The sequence below is a fragment of the Balearica regulorum genome, chromosome 8 (genome assembly GCF_011004875.1).
Source record: "Balearica regulorum gibbericeps isolate bBalReg1 chromosome 8, bBalReg1.pri, whole genome shotgun sequence".
Classification (NCBI taxonomy): Eukaryota; Metazoa; Chordata; class Aves; order Gruiformes; family Gruidae; genus Balearica; species Balearica regulorum.
Genome location: NC_046191.1, coordinates 9,170,292 through 9,190,143, shown reverse-complemented (window position 1 = coordinate 9,190,143; position 19,852 = coordinate 9,170,292). Strand labels below are relative to the sequence as shown.

Here is a 19,852-nt window from a genome sequence, read left to right as displayed (position 1 = left end):
TAGCAATTAACAGAGTCCAGGATTCAATCAAGTCAAGTTATGGCATATAAAAGAGATTTTAGAGATGACCGTCTTTAATCAACTCATTTTTATTACTAATGAATTGTCAAGTGCTATCAACAATGTAAAAAAGGACACATCAGAGTTAGTAAGTCTTCTATAATAAGCAACAACAGAGCACCTACTGCTTTTACAGAGACTGAGAATGATTACAGAATTGTTAAATGCTTATAGCTAAAAAAAATCACACAAAACTACGGTTTCTTCAGAGAAATGGTTTGTAGAGAGGGAATATGGGATGGCACTCACATACACAGGCATGGATATGTCAAAAGTAACCTATAGGCCAAAAGCAATCAGAGCAGTTCTTTTCTCTGCAGTTCCCATACTAGGGATTGCTGAAGGATATTCAATATAGTAATACGTAAAGACTGCTGTATAGCCCCAAACACATCTGTAAACGAAAATCCAGCCAGAAAGTTTTTGGAATTTATTTCTCTGCCTCTGGCTTAGTGGTGTCTGCATCTCTTAACAGGCTTGTCAGTCTTTCTGTACCAGTCATTAAACAGATATGATATGGACATAATATTAATTTGATCATAGAAAAACTGTAAAGGTGGTTCATATTTAGAAGAACACAAGTTAGAAAACAAGTTTAATATGTGCTTTTGACTGTAAGGAGCATGAAGACAGGTCTGTAGCTTAAAAAAAGTACATACGAATGTAACAGAAGATCTCGTATTGGTATGCTAATGAAAGATAGCATAACTAAAAAGAAACTGTTTTAAGTGACATGGCAAATGCTGCATGAGGGTGGAGAATGGAGATAAGAACGTCTGTAAGAAGTCATCACCAGTCAAGGTTTAAACATATTCTGAAAGGCAAGGGTTGCAGAGAAATACAGAAGAGCCAGCAAAAGCCTCAGCTGGGTAACACTGGACCAGGAGAGAGAACTCGAGGCACATCTTGAATGTGTGTTGTGTTTGTAAGCCTCGTAAGACATTTAGCCAGAGACATTATCAGCCAAGTGCCAGATTTCTGGAGGAGTTCTAATCTGCTCGGCTTGGGATTCCTTCCAACTGGCAGATTAGCAGTGTTAATCAGACACTGTTATCACTGCCTATCTGAACTCCACAAACGTAACCTTGTTGCTACCTTTTTTTTTTTTTAATAAACCCCAAATTTATCTGGAATCAAAGTGCCACTGAAGCAAAGCTGTCATTCAAAAATACTCAACATCTTAGCTAGCTATAAATAACTTTTCATGTGGCTTGATTAGCACAGGAATAATGTGAGGGTTCTCATGACCTTGTTTAACACTTTCCCTTTTCCTTAGCATACATACTCAGTGCTTGGTGCTGACAGAGTTAGCAGGAGATACTTGCCAGTAAAGCTTCGGGAACACTAGAAGATGGAGGCATTTGAGATTGCATTTCTACTGGAGGTAAAAATCCTCTCTCAGTTATCCCATTTAGCAAGCAAGGAGAGGAACCATAAGTTCTTTTTGGGAGCCTCCTTCCAATTCCATCAAACACAGCTGCTTTATGATTCCTGAAAATGGGGTCAGTATGCCAAAATCCTTTCTTAAACTATTCTTTCTGTGATGGAGGTGGAACGAAGCAACAGATGCTTCTGCAGTCCTCATTCCAGGGCAAAGATGGATTTCATTTACACTGTTCTCAAGGACATGAAAGTACATTTCTGTCTTCCATCAGTCAACTTTTTAAAGCTGCTACAGTGTCATCATTCAGCTACACATCCAAATGACTCTGATCAGATCTTCTCACAGTTCACAAATTATGGCACCTTCTCTTTATTAAAAAATACTTATTTTTATATTAAATAACTCAGTCCAACAAAAAACCTCAAACTTCTGTAGTGGCTCTGCTTCTGCAAAGATTCATTATATTGCATTTACAAAAAATCTGAAACCATTTTGCTAATACCATCCCATTTATTACTACCTTCCTATCTGTTCTTTCTCAACACCAGAAAAGTACCTATTATATAAATAATATGAAAGCAATACAGTCCTACCACCTGTCTTGAGCCACCTCTAACATGCACAGGATGAGCCACATCAAAGAGATGCTATGGCCAAAAAATAATGGCTATTTTTGCAGGGATAGTTTAAGCTGCTGCAGAACCATGCATTTTGTATCACAAAATCACAGCTTTAATTCATTCAAATGTAACACAGCATTAGACACCAAATTAGCACTTCTAATTGCAAGTGACTGGGCAACGTCTAGGTTGCTTTTGTAGTGGAAAGATTATACCAGCTAAAAGATATCGATGACCTTTAATCAGCATTTCCCTCCTGCCATGTGTTTTTAATCCAGTCACAATGGACAGGGCAACTGAGTCCCTGTCTTCCCAATCCAAACGTCCTGCCACTCCATTAGTAAAATTTAACCAAAATAAGACAAACAAAACAAGCCCCAAAACACATCTCCCACATCATCACCATCATCTTCAAAGTGCCTTCCTGAGTTATTGCACTGGCACCTAAGATTCAACAGTCAAACTCTATGAAAGGGCAGTGTGAGATAAATCCATTTTCATTTATTACGTACTTGAGCCCTTATCTCCAGAAAATGAACAGCAATTCATTGCACTTATTTTGCCAATTAGTTGTCATTTATCATAGCTTTTTTGAAACTGTAGAAAAGGTAAGTTATTAAATGAGCATGAATGGCCTGAACAGACCTTAAGAAACAAGCTTTGGAACTGAAAAAAACCATGCAGCACTAAGGTAAATTTCAGTCACTTACTATTTCAGTGGTGATCTTGCATCTCAGGGAAGCCCACAGGTCAGATGGCATAGCACTATAAATTTGTAATGACTGCCATTGTCCTAAACAGTACCAAAAATGGTCTGACACAAAATGCTACAAAGAGAGACTGAGGAGGGAGGGTTACACAGTTTATCTGTTGAGAACCATGAAGTTCGTATGACATCTCCTGCTTTTCTTGCATCCCTTCAACTACCACCTGCACCACAGATTAAATTGAATGGAACACATGTCATGGTACCACACTGCAAACCAAGTGAAAACTAACTTCTTCACGTTAAATAATTTCTTGAAGAATTCTGAAAAAAGATTATACCATCACCAAAGTTCAACCTTGGATTTGTACATGCAACACCTGAAATGGCAAAATCTGTCAGAAGTAATCACATTTCATTTGAAGTAGTTCAAGGGGTTTCTTCAGTGAAACACACTGTATCATAAATACAATCCACAGATATTCACTCACTGTAAAAGAAGTGGACCTCTTCATTAAAATCTCACGATCTAAACCATGGTGCCCACGTGTAAGCTTAGGGTCAGGGAACAGGAAATCTCTTGTATTTTCTTCATATGTAGCTAGAATTTTTCCTACTAAAAGGAAAACATATACTTTAACTGGAAAATAGACAAAGCCATATAATACAGACATCATACACAAGACCATATTGAAACTAAGATAAATTTTGTTCTTTACAAATTAACAGCATAGGTCTAAAACTCATATCACACTAGGAAATAACCTCATCAAGTTAAATCAGCAGTAGAAATATTCAGAATTTGGAAAGTATGTTTCGTTGTTATTGTAAAAAAATTATAGAACAGTTAACACAATCTTCTTTAAGAGACACATGAGAAGCTTTCTATAGGCAATTCTGCAGTAGTTTTCCTCTATTTCCCTTCCCCATGCCACAGAAGAAATCAGTATTTTTTTTAATGGCAGCCAATCCCTTATGAAAAACTGCATCATTCCCTGTTACAGAATATTAATAGTAGTAGTAATAGTAGATATAGTAGTAAGAAAGAAATGCAAGCAACATCAAAATCATTATCTCAAGATTGTCTCACTATCCTGGTTTGGTACTTTTTTAAAAAAATATTTTCTTTATGGGAAAACCTTGAATGTATATTATAAAAAAATTTTAAAATTGTGCCATTGCTGTCATCTTGTCAGCTTATGCTGGGCTGTATCACACCTATCTCTGACCCCTGAAATTAAATACCTTATCCAAGATCTTTTACCCTCCCACAACAAAAATCCACGTTCAGTGCTTTTCTTCAAGTAAACAGTCTGCTGAGTCACCTGAGAGAAGAAATCATTTCTTTGAAAGTACTAAGGACAAGTGACAGAGAGTGCTTTTAATACCACAGTTTCCAAATGAGTCCTCTTTAAAACTTGACTTTATTTCCAATAAAATGCAGATTTACATTATTCATGGGAACACTTGAATTTCATTAAAATAGATTTTTATAATCACACAAACCAATAACAGAAGTATGACAAATCGCTATTTATTATCTTCACATATCCCAAGAGACCTGTAATACTTATAGTGAGGATAAGAGTTTTCCCAATGGTCACCATTAAAATGGAAGGAAAAAAAGTGTCATTCTGAGAACAAGATTATGCACTCTGAAATTTCACAGACAGCCACTTTGCAAGTGAATTGTGATGCAGTTAATAAGTGTGTACTGGATGACTTCAGTTTATTTTCCATTTTTAAAATATTATCACTTTCCTAAGCTTGAGTATGGTACATTTCAATACTCAGTTATTATTCTCTTTCAAGAATGAGATCCTCTTGATCTATTAACATTTTATATTCAGAGGACTATTTGTTGAAGAGCTTTCTATGTTGTTTGTGTGTTGGAAAAAGTGATTGTGCTGTAATGGGCAATGTCCTCATGGAAATTCACCTATTAAACTGAATAATTTATGAAGAGACTGATACAATACCTGGAGGAACGAGCTGTATTAGTTCAAGTACTGCTGTGTCAACTAGAAAGGAAAAAAGTTTTTTTAATGAGTTAAAAAAAAAAAACTAAAATGGAAAGTAATTCTCATAGTCAAACCCCAAGAAAAATGGCTCACTGATTTAAGCTTTATAGCGCTGTACGTAGCTACCCTATTTCCACTACACCAACTATGAGACAAAATTAAGAAGAGCTTGCGTAAATACCACAGATGAAAACAATGGCATTAGCAGTGTACAAATGACAGCTCTAAGTTTGACTTAGAACTTGGTAAGTTCTATCTGCTACCAAGTTTGTCCTTCTTTCAAGGAAGATGATGCAAGCTTCACTACTTTTTCAGATAACTGCCAGTATGAGGGAGCATATTGCTGGAGTTTTGAGTCCAGGGTCAGTGTTGCCTCATTAGAATTCATTATGCTCCATGTGTTGCAAGACATATAATTTTCTTAAAAATTGAAAAGAATAATGTTACCAAAATCAAAGGTTTATGCTTATATTATTTGAAAATTAATCAAATAAATTATCAGACAAAGAACTGCATTACCTGTGTGGATAACCAGCTGGATTTTACAACTTTTTACCCTTTTCCTGTTCTAAAGTACACAGAATTCATTTCTAGAGGCATTTTGTTAGTTAACAGTATTTTGGGTAAGTTACCAGTAACCAAAGACAGCAAAAAACCTCTGCCTGCACTGACAATGAATCTTCTATTCTGAAAACCCACTAGTGCTAGTGTACTACTTATTTAGTACATCATATACTACATTGGTTACCCACTAGCTTTTCAGAGAACAGGCTCCTGATAGAAAAATTATCACATACTTTAAACCTCCAAGAAGTCTTTAGAGCCCATGCATTCATGACATTAAAGCATACAACACAGTACATATAAAAAGCAGAACCTACGTTCCAGTAACTCCACAAGGTCTCCAGGATCAACTATGTCAGCAAATGCCTGGAAAAGCAATTAATAAATAATAATAATGGCACAGTCAAAGTTATCAGATGGACCTCTGGGGAAAAGAAGGGGAAAAAATTTTTAAAAAAATAAATAAAATAAAATCAATATTCTTCCTTGCTTCAGATGGTTGCCAAGAGTCCTATCCCCACTGGAAAAAGAAAGGAAACTGAAATTATCATTTGGCAGATGATCAAATTCATTGAAAGCTAGCAGTTCTTGTCATACATTTTCTAGCCATTCAGGGTTACCTCTCCATATTTAAATTAGGAGGTATTGTGAAGAGTTGAACATGTAGACAGATCGGTATTGTCTGAGAAAATTTAAAGAGAGAAAGACAAATTGCTGAATGTACTAGAATTCTAATAGGTGAAGAATATGTTCTTTAATATATTAGTAACGCTTTAAGCTTCATTTTTATGGATGTGACTATTCATGTACAGAGGACTGTTCAGGGTTTTTTTTTTTAACCTGAATCCTGCGTGAATAGATGGCAAGGAATAGGGGAGGATGTTGCACTGGATATTCAGCAGGTAACAGAATTCCCCCTAATTCTGTACCAAAGTCTCAGCAGAGTGGTGTAGATCACTTTGCTGTTCAAGGTACCAAACACTAAAAAATACCAAAGTGCTGGTGTTCCACAAGTATCTAGACCTATGTAATAGCTATTTGTAAGCAGACAGATATTACTCTCAGCTTTCTTGTTCATCTCTTTTGTAAGCAGACAGATCCTGGTGTCTTGGAGTTCCTCTAAATTACTGAAAACAGTATTCAGTACATTTCCCTTAAGCAGTTTGTGGTATGTTTTCCTTTAAAAAAATATGGTCTTTTTTACTCTCTGGTAGCTGGTGAAATTATCACTGTTTATATCTTACCCACATCACCAAAGCATCATTGATGTTTACTCAGTCTGGTTTTCAAAGTGCTGGGGGATGCTTAAAGGAAAAGAACTAGAAAGGGCAAAGTATTATTATTCATAGGTAGTCAAGAAGCCAGATCGTATCTGTAAGATGCTGTGTTTCATTATCCCTGTGATACTAATAATGAAGCTAGTAGGGACTCAGAATATGTGATAAACAACTATAAATTATAAGGCCAGAGTACCAACCTGGGAATTCTGGTGACAAACCATGAAAAAAAGTATCTCAAAGGGAGAAAGATGTCACCAAAAACACTTGAGCTGCTATTCTATCTTTCTACTAAATTAAGTTGACTCTCCTATATCTTACACTCTTTGTTCTTCACCTTGCCATAATTTTTAGAACAGCAACATTCAGTTCCCTCCAAGCCAGGAAAACAGACACTGAAAAAAAGGATAGTTCACAAAAGAATGAACAAACACCTGAAAAGCCTCATCATACATTATAATCTTCAGTATGCATAATTCTTGAGTCATCGTGTGGATAATACAGGCACACACCTCCTTTGTGCTGAAGAGAAGCAGGAGTTATAATGCTATGCCATCCTCAGTGTGATTACTTATGCTCAGGGGTTTTACAGTGAGTTTTTGGCATGGGTTTTATTTAGCTTGTATTAGCTCTTGACATTATCTTACCTTTTCAAATACTAGTTTTTCTTGAAAGAAGAGTGGAAACGCTGCAGGGACGCATTGAGTTTTTTTGTACTGCCCAAGTACAGAGACACTGAGATAAAGTTCCTCTTTGTCTTTCAGCAGCACTCCAGGGCAAGTTATCTGTAAGAGTAACACATTCATTAAACAAACTGAACTTTAGTTATAAAAATAACGGCTGTTTTCAAGATAAAATGAAATGGTCAAGGCTGAAATGGTTGATTTTGGAGACTCAGATTATAACAGATTAGAGTGAAAAAAATTCTTTTCTAAAGCAATTCTGTTTGTACAGACTGACTAGGAAAAATAGTCACTATTTAAAAATAATCAGGACCAAATACTGTAAGTAAACATATACCATTGTCTTCAACCAGAACTGAAACCTGGTATACCAATCCCAAGTTAATACAGTTAAAGGTATACACTGACTATACAAGAGTTAATCATCAAGGGTCACATCAGGCTCTACATGAAGTGTCATGTAGAATGAAGTCTACATGATGCCAAGACACAAAACCCCATCCAAATTTTAGCCTAGCCACAGGGAGAATGAAGCCGATATATATACATGCTTAGATAGCCATACTCTGTCCAGCCACCAAAAAGGGCAAGTTTATTTGCAAATATTATATTAACTTTGCTTTCTAATATGTAAATGAGAAAAAGCAGCTGTTGTTCCACTATTATGAGACACATGGCACATAATTTTTTTTATCTGAGAAGTTTGGCCACGTTGGAGGGTATTCAAGTCAGGGGAGGCTCCTCATTAGGCTGCCAGATACTGCTACTAATCTCTCGACTCTTCTCTGCGCGATTCTTATTCTTTAACTACAAAGAAGTTGGCATGTTTTTTAAGCTCCTGATGAACATCAGATGTTCTTGTGTTTTCATTGCAAGGATGTACACAACTCATAGCAAAAGTAGTTGCTATTTTCCACAAGCCACATGGATTTATTCTATTAACGAGCCACAGAATTGTCACCTTTCACTCCACTTCCACTGCTCACTTTTTATCACAGTATAATAAATATGAGGTTGTCTCTTCCAACATAAGGTTGCTGCAGAAAATGTTCAGACTTTCAAGTGCCAGGTAGAAAGACAAAGGAGGAGAGTGACAGGAATTAAAATAAGAGCTTTGGTTGCAGTCTCGTACTCCCAAATGAATGTTTTACTTGAGAAATCCTAACTGGATTTAAAAGAAAACTACATAAACAGTAGAAAAACAGCCTTGGGTGAAAGAAATAACAGAAACTAATGTGCGATAGATTATTATAGATACAGTATAAGCTAAAAAAATAGTGCTTCTTTTCATAAATATCCAAAGAGGGGAAAAAAAAAAAAGAGAGAGTTTCCTCTCCATGTAAATGAGGGCTTCAAATCTGCAAGAAAAGAGCCAGCATAATAGATATCCCAATTGAAACAGATTGTCAAGCATTAAACGGCTTGTATGACACTCATGCAATTGCAAGTGTGAATAGGAGTGAGTGAAAGAGACAGATTTCATTCATACAAGGCAAGATCTCCCAAACAGTCATATTAGTTTAGTTCTTGCTTTTCTTCTTAACATTTTTGTAGAATTTACAATCATTTTTAGCTGGGGTTTCGTGCCTTTCACCTTAGAGAAGGCAACCAATATTTGCCTATTTATTGAGATGAAAAGTGAGAGGTTTGAAGACATTGCAGAGGGCAAAACTGCAAACAACAGGTGTCATTTATTCTTGCTATTCCATAAAAGAAAATAAATTCTTATAAATCAGCACGTGAGGCAAGATAGCACATGCATAAACTTGTGGTTTTACTACCCTTGAGATAAACTGCACAATTCATTGCCCGGGCTGGAACACCAAATCTACATGTTCATGTAACTTTAAACCAGCTCCAAAAATGAATGACACGTATATCTGTAGTTTGTTAAACCTATTTTGTAATATGCAATGCATGGAGCTGCATAACACTTAGGATACAAATTGAAGTTCTTATCTGACTGCAACCTGTTCAGGCAGGATGAGGAACCATTTTAAATACTGTAATAGTATTATCTCTGGATCAGCTAAAGAAGAGGGATAACAATGCTGCAATTAACTGATATTACAACCAGCCAGGAGAACTATGATAAATGTCTAGGACAGTGTTACCCTGCTGCAGTTCCTAGGAAGACGAAACAATGTACCAGCCCTGGTGCTGAGACATCACAAATAGCCAGAAAGAAATCACTGAATTCATCACATGGAAAGGAACACAATTCTACTGATCCACAATCCTCTACGGCATTTGGCATTTACACTCAGTCCTAAAACTGTAGCTGCATATGTAGCCAATGAAAAAGGCAGGCCTTGAAAAATCTCTTTAATTGGCCACTACCATCAAAACAAGAAGAGTTTGAAGGGCAACGGACAGTCTTAACTTCTGCTGATTGCAAGCTTCCAGATAGAATACTATTTTGGACTTAGAGTTGCAAAAATAATCTTCTCAACATGAAGAGATGCCATTTTAGTCTCCTTACCTGGCAGTAATCCACAATGCTATTAATTCATCTTAGTGCTTAAAGCTTTACCTACGTTCACTGCTGCATTTGTGAATTCTCCACGTAGCAATGACATGAAGAATAATGTGAATTTCATTCTGTTGCTACACGAGCAATCTAAATGCCAGCAACTAAGGTAGGCACCCAAATTAGTCTCAAAAAACCAAATAACAATGAAATCTCAGTCTGAGCAATCAGGAATTATTCAATTTAAATTAACGGTAGGATAAACCAAATAAGGTCTTTAACCAAGGCTTTCCATTTTTGAAGAGCAGCCTTTCAGAAATGAAGAAAACTAGCAGTGAAATAAACAAAAAAGCTCGAGGACTCTGATCAGAAAAGACCTTGGAATTTCATCAAGTCAAAAGAAGCAAAACCCATCTGTATCCTAAAGCAAGGAAAAAACCTAAGAAGAGAGAACTTCTGACACAAGTGGATTGGTTCCACAGAGGGTTGAGAAATATGCAGAGCATTGTAAAAGGACAGGAAAAGGAATCAGAAATTTGAACACAGCTTTAGTCACAAATAAATTGAACAAGAAGAAAATAACTGGACATAGTATAAATCAAGCAGGATGTGAAAACTAACAAATCTATGTCCCTTAGTTTTAATGATACTTAATACGGGAGAAAAAAACCCAACAAAACAAAACAAGTTAAAGAATGAAATTATGGAAACTGAAGTCACCCGATATGTACTAAGCCTGGACCAAGGAGCCACAGGGAAGCTGAGTCACCTTCAGCCCAGGTTCTGAAAGAATGTAATTTTTCTTGCTGCATCTATACGTAACTAAAACCTATGTTACAAAAACAAGGGTAGTACCATCTGCTGAAAAATAACAAACACAAGGCTCGTGAGAGGCAGAAAAAGAGATCTGAAAAATTATAACCCCACCAATCAGAATATTTAAATATGCAAAAGTAAAGAATAAAGGATATGGAGAAAAGCATGACTAGAAAAGAGCCCAGCAGCACGTTTCATAAAAATAGATCAGTCAAGCAAAACCTGACATCTTCCTGAAAGCCTGTTTTCTGAGCAAAGGATATCTAATTTATCTGGACATCAGTAACATCATATTGTGCCACATGAGAAATTATTACTTACAATGCAGAAGAGGAGAGTTAGTAAGAAAGTGCTAAGGTGGTACAGAAGCTGCCAAAGGACAGCATCAATAATGTGCAAAACTGGGAGGCATCAAGCTGAGGGTTACTACTAAAAACATTCCTTTATATATCTTGAGATCCCTGTCTTTTGATATTTTTAATGAGCCTGACACAAGAAGTTAGAGTGTTCCAATTAAAATTCAGAAATCATCAGAGGTCAAGAAAAAGAGATAGAAAAACATGTTTGCAGCACCACAGTAATAGAAAGGAGATGTACCTACTGTGTATTAACAACAGTTTCTGCTTTCACTGGGAAGACTAACCTTCAAAGCTGGCTGAGGGGAAGATGATGAGTATGTTAGTAAACGACAGCATAAATGCAGTGCAGCTGTGAAGAGACTAATAACAAGATATATAGGATGAATTTTGGACTTTTTTTTCCCCTGACATCATCTAAGGCAACAGTGAGACCCCATCTGGAATGTTGAGTTCAGTTCCAATCCTGATCAATGCAAATTCAAAGTGGAAGAGCAGCACCCATCCTTAACATGATCAGAAGACTGGTGAGCCTATCAAACAAAATACTACCAAAAGAAACAGATTTCTTTAGCTGACCAAGATGAATGGTGAAAGGACAGAACTGCTGCTCAAAAAATACATAAAGAGACCAAATATCAATGAAGAAAAAAAAAATTATTTAAGTGAAAGGCCAGTGTTGACATTTGTATAAGAGTAGGCCATCAACCAGACAGAAGGAAATTTAGGTTGGAAAGTTTTCAGACCATCATAGGAGTGAAATGCCAAAGTAGGCTCCGATGGGGAAAAAAAAGGCAAAACAAGTGGTTCAAAACCAGACTAAATACACTTATTAAAAGGGTTATCTCAGAGAAATTATGTAGCATAGCAGGGATATAACTGAACGACCCACATGTGCTGAAAGGGGCACTCAGATCTGTGTTGAAAATTTCCTGTTCTCTCCTTTCTATTATTATTTCTATCCATGAGAGCAGGGTGAATAACAAATACCCCACAACTGAAGAAGCCTGACCCTGGGGAAACACCTTCCCTCTACTCTCTCCTGGCACATGAGTAGTTCATGGCAGAAGAAACCAAGCAGGCCTTCGCATTATGAAGACAAACACTAGCTTTTGAGACAGCAGAGCACCACCATTAGGGTGACACCCTCACCATCTATGCGTAGATATTCACAGCTCTATTTTAGGGCAGCCACACAAGTTTGGGAACAAAGGTGAGTAAGCAATTAGGAATACCAGGTCCATTTCCCAGTATGTACTTTCTGGATCTGCATTTGAACTTTTTCAATGGCACCTCAGGTATTCCTTCCAGCAGCAAGTATTCTGGCAGCGCTTGCCCTGTGAGGAGGCCTAACCTTGATTACAGCAACCAGGGCCTATGAAGCCATCAGCTCCAGAGTAACAGAGCACTACCTACCTCAACTACTTCTTAAAAGGTATCAGGACAACAATATATAGTCTCTTACTTTACTCCCACTTTGTATACAAGCAGCAAACTTTGCAAAGTCTGCACAAGGAACTGTCCTAACATGATTAATGCAAAACTTTCCACTTTCACGCCTATTGACCTCAACCCTGCCATGTAACCCCCAGGTACTTCAGAGCTGCCCAGTGCCACCTCCTGCTCCTCACTGGGGCCTCATCATTCACTGGGGACCATAAGCTGCTGTTTCCAGGGATTTCTTTTATTCTGTTTTTTTTTTTTTCAAGAGTGCTTTTTTACACACCATACTGCTTCACAAGAATCAGTGTCTTTTAAAAAAGGCCTTCTCCACGGGAAAGTGAGAGCTGTGAAGGAGCACGGCTGCTGCTAACACCAACGGGGGCACAGGGACCGGCTGCTGGAGGACACACACACGCACACAGAAGGGGCAGAAGTTGCCCAGGAGCCAGCCTGAGCTCCAGACGGAGGGCGGGCCCCACTCGGCAACACGGCCCGGACCAGCTTCCCTGAAGAACTCCCAGGCCGGGAGAGAGGAGCGGCGGCTGAGAGGAGGAAGCGGAGCGGGAAGCGGCGGCGGAAGGGCAAACCTCCGCTTCTCCTCGCCCCGGCTGAGGACGGCGGGGGCCGCGGCACTCACCGAGCGGACGTCCAGCTGCAGGACGCAGAGCAGCGCTTTCCGCGGCATGGGCGGGCGGGCCGGGGCAGGGGCCCGCCGGTTCCCGGCCCGCTCCGGCTCAGCCGCGCCGCGGGGCCGACGCCGTTGTCACGGCAACCGGGGCACTTCCGGCCCGCGACGCGCTGCGCATGCGCACCATCCCTCGCGGGCGGGCAAGCAGCGGGCTGGCCAGCAACGGCCGGGCCGGTCTCGCGCCCCGCGGGCTGCCGCTCCGCACTGCCCCGGCGGGGCCAGCTCCCCGCTCCGGTACGGCTTCCCCTCCTCCCCACAACGGCCTGCGCCGGCCGGCCGCCTGACGGCCACCGTCACTCCCACAACGCCCTGCGCGGCGCCCTTGCCCCTTCCCAGAACGCCCTGCGCCAACCGCCGCTCCCCCTTCCCACAATGCCGTGCGCGGCGTCCTGCGGCCCTTCCCGCCCTGCCGCCCTGCCCGGCCTCCCCCCCCGCTGCCCCGGGGCCCTCTGTCCCCCGTCCCTGCGCCGCCATCCCCGCCACCGGCCCTCCTGCGCCTCACCGGCTGGGCTGTGCTGGCCTCGGGCCTGCGGGGCTGCTGGGGTGGATCCAGCCCCTCGGCCTCCTGAAGGACAGACGGTCACAGGGATGGGAGCCGTGTAGAGAGGGGGATCCCTGGGGCAACAGCTAAAGCGTGCAGGGAACCGGGCGGGCAGACGAGAGCAGAGAGCTGCTGTGGGGCATCCCAAAGGGAGCGCGAAGCAGGGACCTGCCCGTGTCCCCGCGGTTTGTTGGGCCTGCAGACAGGTGCTAAGAGAGCCTTCGGTAAGGGGGACACCAGCCGGGGTTTACACGGCTCCAGGGCTGAACAGCTGAAAAGCAGTACATTTCCATGCTTGCTTTTGAGGCACACTTGGATTTCACCCATGCCCTGTTTTAGGCATCTGAGTCCTTTCAACTCTTTGAGGATCCTGTTCTAGTGTCCTCTGCAGGTGAGACAGAGCGGACCTGAAATATTCTGACCGGTCCCTTCTTCAGAGACGCCTTCACGCTCACATCTGAAACTGGCTTTTCAGGCCACCTTTCTGCTTTCAGCACTAGACAAGTTCAAATTTATGCCACTCATCTCGATTACCGTTATGACCATATGAATGGTATTCCCCAATTTCTTCACTGCTAAGTTGTTCTCGAGTATTTACAGTCATGTAGGACACCAAAAGTCTGACTTTCTGTTTTGGCAGTTCATTTCAGCTTCAGACTGTGAGGGGGTCTAAGCCTTGAAATATTCTTTCCAAATTCGCAAATACAGCTGTAAAGAAGGGAGGAAACTCAGTGGACCCTCCAGTAGAGAGTAGTGGCTCAAATGCTTCCCATGGCTTTCTGTATTTTAATTTTAGAATTTCGAAGAAAAATCGTGCAGAGTGATCTAGAAAGCTAGTGCTAAGTGATCTGGAAAGAATCAGCATTCTCAAAATGTTTCGGTTAAAAAAAAATAAACCTATGCTAAGAACATAATGTGCCAGTGCAAACAAAAGTATCAACTATTAATAGTGATATTTAATCCATCTATTGATTTCAATCTTTTAAAATAAATAAATGGCTGGAAATGCAGGTCTTAATTTCATTAATATGACTTCTGTAAGAGCTGCAAGTCTCTTTTTTTTTTTTTTTTTTGTCTGAGCAAAGGGCAGGATTCTGTATTTAGGGCCTGGAAAAGTCTCATTTTTGAATTGCCGACCTCTAATACATATATTAAGAACGGCTTTACACTTGGATAAAAATCATTTTCTATGCATTATCAGTCTCAAGGTTATGAGTAGTATTCCAGAGTTAATGAGAAGAAAATTCTCAAAGATCCGTAGCCTCAGATGGTGACAGTATTAAAATGGTTTATTGCTTATATTCAGGTACCTTTCATATACATGCTTTTTGGAATGATAGTGTGTTAAAGATTGTGAAGTATGAGATATTATGCTAAGTGTGGCCATATAAGAACAGAAGATAGATAAATGCTGAAATCAAAAATGGCATCATGTTTGTGATGAAAATTTAATATCCATGTGCAGTGCCCTGGAACAGAAGTACTTTATAACCCTTGAAAAAGGAGCGCAAGGCAGGACAGAACGCTTCTCCAAAGTGATAAGGCAGCAATGAATTTCAGTGCTTTTCCCTGGAAAATCTGGGTTAGGCTGGAGGTTTATGTGCTCAGCACAGAGGTGCTTCTCCGTCCCTCTGGTCTGCAGAGTTTCTGCCACTTCACCCCGCTGGGCCTTGGAAAGCAAGGCTGCTGCTGCAGAATTTTTCCTGTCCAGCCCTTTCTGCAGCAGTGTGAGATCCAGCTGGACCTTCTCGTTACAGTGACACGCGTAATTTAGTCTTGCATTCACACTGCAGGAACAATGATGCAGGGATTTGGGGGACAACGAAGGGAAACCCTGATTTTTCAGCACGAATCCATTTGCTAATAAGCAAAACTGATAAGCAAAACTACAAAAAGTGCATGCTACTTTAATAGGCCTGAGGTTTTAACTGCTATTAAGTTTCTCTGCTTTTACAAAAGTAAATCTTGTAACGCTAATTATACTTAGTTCTATGTAATAAAAGAGCCTGGATGACAGCTCTGCATTATGTGAAGGTTTTTTCAAGCTCCTCCATTTGAAAGCTTCATCTTTTTCTGTCCTCCAGCCCCTCCGACTTGCCTGCAATGGAAGAACCCTGATGTTATAAAAATATTCAATTCTGCTCTTAATTCTATCATTGCAAACCAGGGGTAACTGTCAAAAGAGTGAGGTTGCACTGGTTTAAGTTTATTGTCACAAGATTTATGCCATATTGTTGCAGTGCTCCTGACCGTCAGGCCTCAGGAGTTTCAATGTATTGAAATATGCTACAAAATACGTTAAGTGGGAAAAATGGGAAGAGTCAGGTTTGCAAACAGTGGGTATTCTAAAGTTCAGAATCTGACAAATAATGTGGATTAGACAGATCAGATAAGACTGGAGATCAGAGAGCAAGTCTGACATCACTGAATTTGTCAGAGATTCACTTTCAGCAAAGAAGTCAAGAATGGTTTTGTCCTTAACCTCTGGAAGCTTTACACCGAGTGCAGAGTGGCATTGCACGCTCATTCTGGCAATAAGAATGGAGGAAATAAAGGAGCCTTCCACCTTTTTCCACTTTCTATTGCAGTTCTTGCAAGTGTTGTCAGAGAGCCATTTCTGCCTGCTTTATGCCCCTGAAGTTGACGGAGCGGCCAGAAGAGACCTCTGTCTTACTGCACATCGAGCCCTTTATTTAGATATCATCACCGAGTACGATTGTCTTGTCATTAATAACTGTAGAGAATTCCAGGAAGACATCTGCTCAAATAACAGCAACAAATTATGAGATATGGAAAGATTTCCATATTAGAAAAGGCAAACAAACAAAACATTAAGACTGTTTTACTTTGGAGAGGAGAAAAATAAGATGTAATACAAAAGAGGTACATGAGGGATTGAATGATATGTAGAAATGGGTTCTTCTATTTACCCATGCCTATTTATCCTTTCAAAGGACACATGCAATGAAATTAAAAGACAACACAATCAAAACCGATAGAAGAAAGTACTTTAGATAGTGGAATTCATTATCACAAGATACATTCAACAGTGTTCAAAGCAGAATCAGAGTGCTTTAGGGACCACATAGGACAATACCCACATGCCTTACTTATTTTGATCTTCTCACTCACTGCTAGGTTAAATGTGCAATTCACAAAAGTCAATTCCTCTGCAAAGACTTGTAGTCAAGGAAAACAGCCAGCAGAAGTTAAGACTAAACAATCCCAGCACGCTATAGAGCAGAGCTGGAAGAATTTTGTAATGTGAGAGATTCTAATAGGATCTAAGGGGACCAAAGTGAATTGCATTACTGCAGACAGTAATGTAAAGGGGAAGGTAGAGTGTTAGATTATTGATGAGGACGGAGGTTGGAGATTACCTGAGGGTGTCAGCACACTCTTCACAAAATACATTTTCATCTAATCTTTCTACTTTAAAGCAGGAAAAGTTGCCCAGAAGTTAGCATTCATTATCTATCGCTTTAGAAAAAGGACGCAATGATTTTGTCAATCCCATCTTATTGAGGATCCTCCTCTTTCTTAACATGCAAGGACACAACTGGGCAGAGCTCTCCGGCTTTCTTGATGAACCTACAGGTTGTTACAGACAAAAGACCACCTGGTCATGGTATGTAGGCAAAGCAGCCACCTTTCTTCCCTGTGCCCTGCCAGTCTCTCTAGTGCCTATTGAAGCGCATTTTTCACTACACATCTGGAGACACTCAGTGCCTCTCTAACATTTCACCATGACTCAGCCATGACAGAGCAATTCCTCTGCATTGCTGCTAAGCCAATACTCGTTTTGGTGGATGTGACCATCAGCTTCACTGATTCTTGATGTAAGTCATGCCTGCAACAACAAAAAAAAAAAAGGCAAGCTACCTAAAGACACTGAAGTTTTCTTAACATGGAAGCTGTTTGCAAGGTCTGCTAAGTTCTTGCTTGACTGGCTGCAGCTAAAGAAGAAATCAAATCTGATTTGATTACAGCCACTAGAGGAATATTCCAGATCTTGAATTCAGTTGTAATAATTGGAAACTTGCATTTTAAAGAAATTATCTAAATTCATCTAAAAGATAACTTCTGTGAATACAGCCTTAAGAATTCACAGACGGTATGGGGACAGACAGCCAAGACCGCATTATCTTTGTACCCATAGAAGGTTCCTGGGTTCTCCCTTACTCAGTTCAAAAGAGGTAACACTTTCCTTTGCGTTTTACATTTTTAAAAAAATGTCTTAGATGGAGACATTGCCCCAGCGAAGTTTTTTGCCTGAAACAAAATTCTTCTAACCAAGTTATAAACCCCTGGAAATAGGGGTTTATAATGGGGCTGCTGATAGACCCTTAACAATAGCGTCGTGAATGGCGCTGCTATAATTAATGATACTTCAGAAAGATTTATGGTCCTTAGACAGAGATAAAACAGAAATATCATTGCTTCTATGCCTCCCATCATTTTATCCTCTATGAAATTTTATGTGAAATAAGTCAAATGAAAAATGTAAGCTCTTAATCTTTTCCCAGAGTCCTGTCTCTCACTTGATGAACACTTTTGCAGAATAAATTAGAGCGTTTTATTCCTTATGTATGTATGGCTTTGTATTTAAAAAGCAAAGCAAAGAACATTGTCGGGTTGGCAAAGTAGCTCAAGATGATGGTCATGGAGGAAGCAGAAATTACCAACTATTCTTGCCCACTTTTCTGCCATCCCGGAGACACTGACTCTGGTCCTGCAGTAATTCATAGCAGCTGGCTTGGAAAAGGGCACCTGGACTCTGCATTGAAGAACTGCTGCTGATGGAAGGTAGCTGTGGTGGCCGTAGCTGCAGCAGCGATAGCACAGTGGCTTGAGCAGAAAGCCAAAAGCTGTGGCTTGATTACAGTGGATACACACCTTTGTATTGAAAAATGCAGGATACCGAACGGACCTTTAGTATAACTGGGAAAGGTATAGCAAGAGGCAGTTGCTAGAAGCTAAAGCTAGAAAAATTTGAATTAGATATTGGGCATTATATGGTAACAGAGAAAGTGAGAAACCTCTGGAACAAGCTATTGAAGGGAAAGTGAATCCTCCATCTTCTGACAATACCAAAGGAAAATGAGAAGTTGTCTCAAGAAATGCTTTTGTCAAAACAAAACATATTTTAGTCAAACAAAACAAAAAAAGTGACAATAGTATTCAGTGGTCTGTGAACCCCATGCAACGCTACAGGCTTGGGGCAGAGTGGCTGGAAAGCTGCCTGGAGGAAAAGGACCTGGGGGTGCTGGTTGACAGCCAGCTGAACGTGAGCTGGCAGAGTGCCCAGGTGGCCAAGAAGGCCAATAGCATCCCGGCTTGTATCAGGAATAGTGTGGCCAGCAGGACTAGGGAAGTGACCATCCCCCTGTACCCAGCACTGGTGAGGCCACACCTCAAGTCCTGTGTTCAGTTTTGGGCCCCTCACTACAAGAAGGATGTTGAGGTGCTGGAGCGTGTCCAGAGAAGGGCAACAAAGCTGGTGAAGGGACTGGAGCACAAGTCCTCTGAGGAGCAGCTGAGGGAACTGGGGTTGTTTAATCTGGAGAACAGGAGGCTGAGGGGAGACCTTATCGCTCTCTACAACTACCTGAAAGGAGGTTGTGGTGAGGTGGGTGTTGGTCTCTTCTCCCAAGCAACAAATGATAGGACAAGAGGAAATGGCCTCAAATTGCTCCAGGGGAGGTTTACATTGGATATTAGGAAAAATTTCTTCACTGAAAGGGTGGTCAGACACTGGAACAGGCTCCCCAGAGAGGTGGTGAAGTCACCGTCCTTGGAGGTGTTCAAAAAGCGTGTAGACATGGCATTTTAAGACATGGTCTAGTAGACATGGTGGTGTTGGGTTGATGGTTGGACTTGATGATCCTAGAAGTCTTTTCCAACCTTAAAGATTCTATGATTCTGTGTGATGTACATGTAGGAGAGTCTACCCTGACAGTCTAACAGTATGTTTTGTCTGTAAACCTTGGGACTCTGTAAAGCATGTTAAAAAAGTAAATGGTAAAGTACTGCTTGCTGAGCAGAGAACAGAGGAGAGGGCTCTGAACAATTCGCTTTGGAGCTCCTGCGTTGCAGCACCTGGCGTTGCCAAAGGAGATGCTGGGTGGTCAGCGGGGAGCCTTGGCATCTGAGGCCCTGAGGGCAAAGGCACAACGCGGCTCTGAGCTTGTCAGAGTTGTCTTCACTGAGCTGCTTCTGAGCA

The 19,852-nt window shown here is 40.5% G+C and overlaps 1 protein-coding gene across 5 annotated transcripts in view; it reads right to left on the bottom strand.

Annotated features, from left to right (window-relative positions):
• SPATA6 (spermatogenesis associated 6) overlaps positions 1 to 13,393 on the bottom strand; it is a 45,877-nt gene extending 32,484 nt beyond the window's left edge. For 3 of the 5 annotated variants that reach the window (XR_012836504.1, XM_075759451.1, XM_075759452.1), the window contains exons 1-5: positions 13,038 to 13,100; positions 7,280 to 7,417; positions 5,673 to 5,721; positions 4,750 to 4,791; positions 3,262 to 3,386 (exon numbers count right to left, since the gene is read on the bottom strand). Coding sequence is in view for 4 of the 5 variants with exons in the window: in XM_075759451.1 (XP_075615566.1) it covers positions 3,262 to 3,386; positions 4,750 to 4,791; positions 5,673 to 5,721; positions 7,280 to 7,417; positions 13,038 to 13,085 (402 nt within the window). In the remaining variant the exon portion in view is untranslated. Of the gene's footprint in view, positions 1 to 3,261; positions 3,387 to 4,749; positions 4,792 to 5,672; positions 5,722 to 7,279; positions 7,418 to 13,037 lie in introns of all 5 variants that reach the window. The other 2 variants (XM_075759450.1, XM_075759449.1) reach the window with 2 other exon arrangements.
• Between the last annotated feature and the right edge of the window lie 6,459 nt (positions 13,394 to 19,852).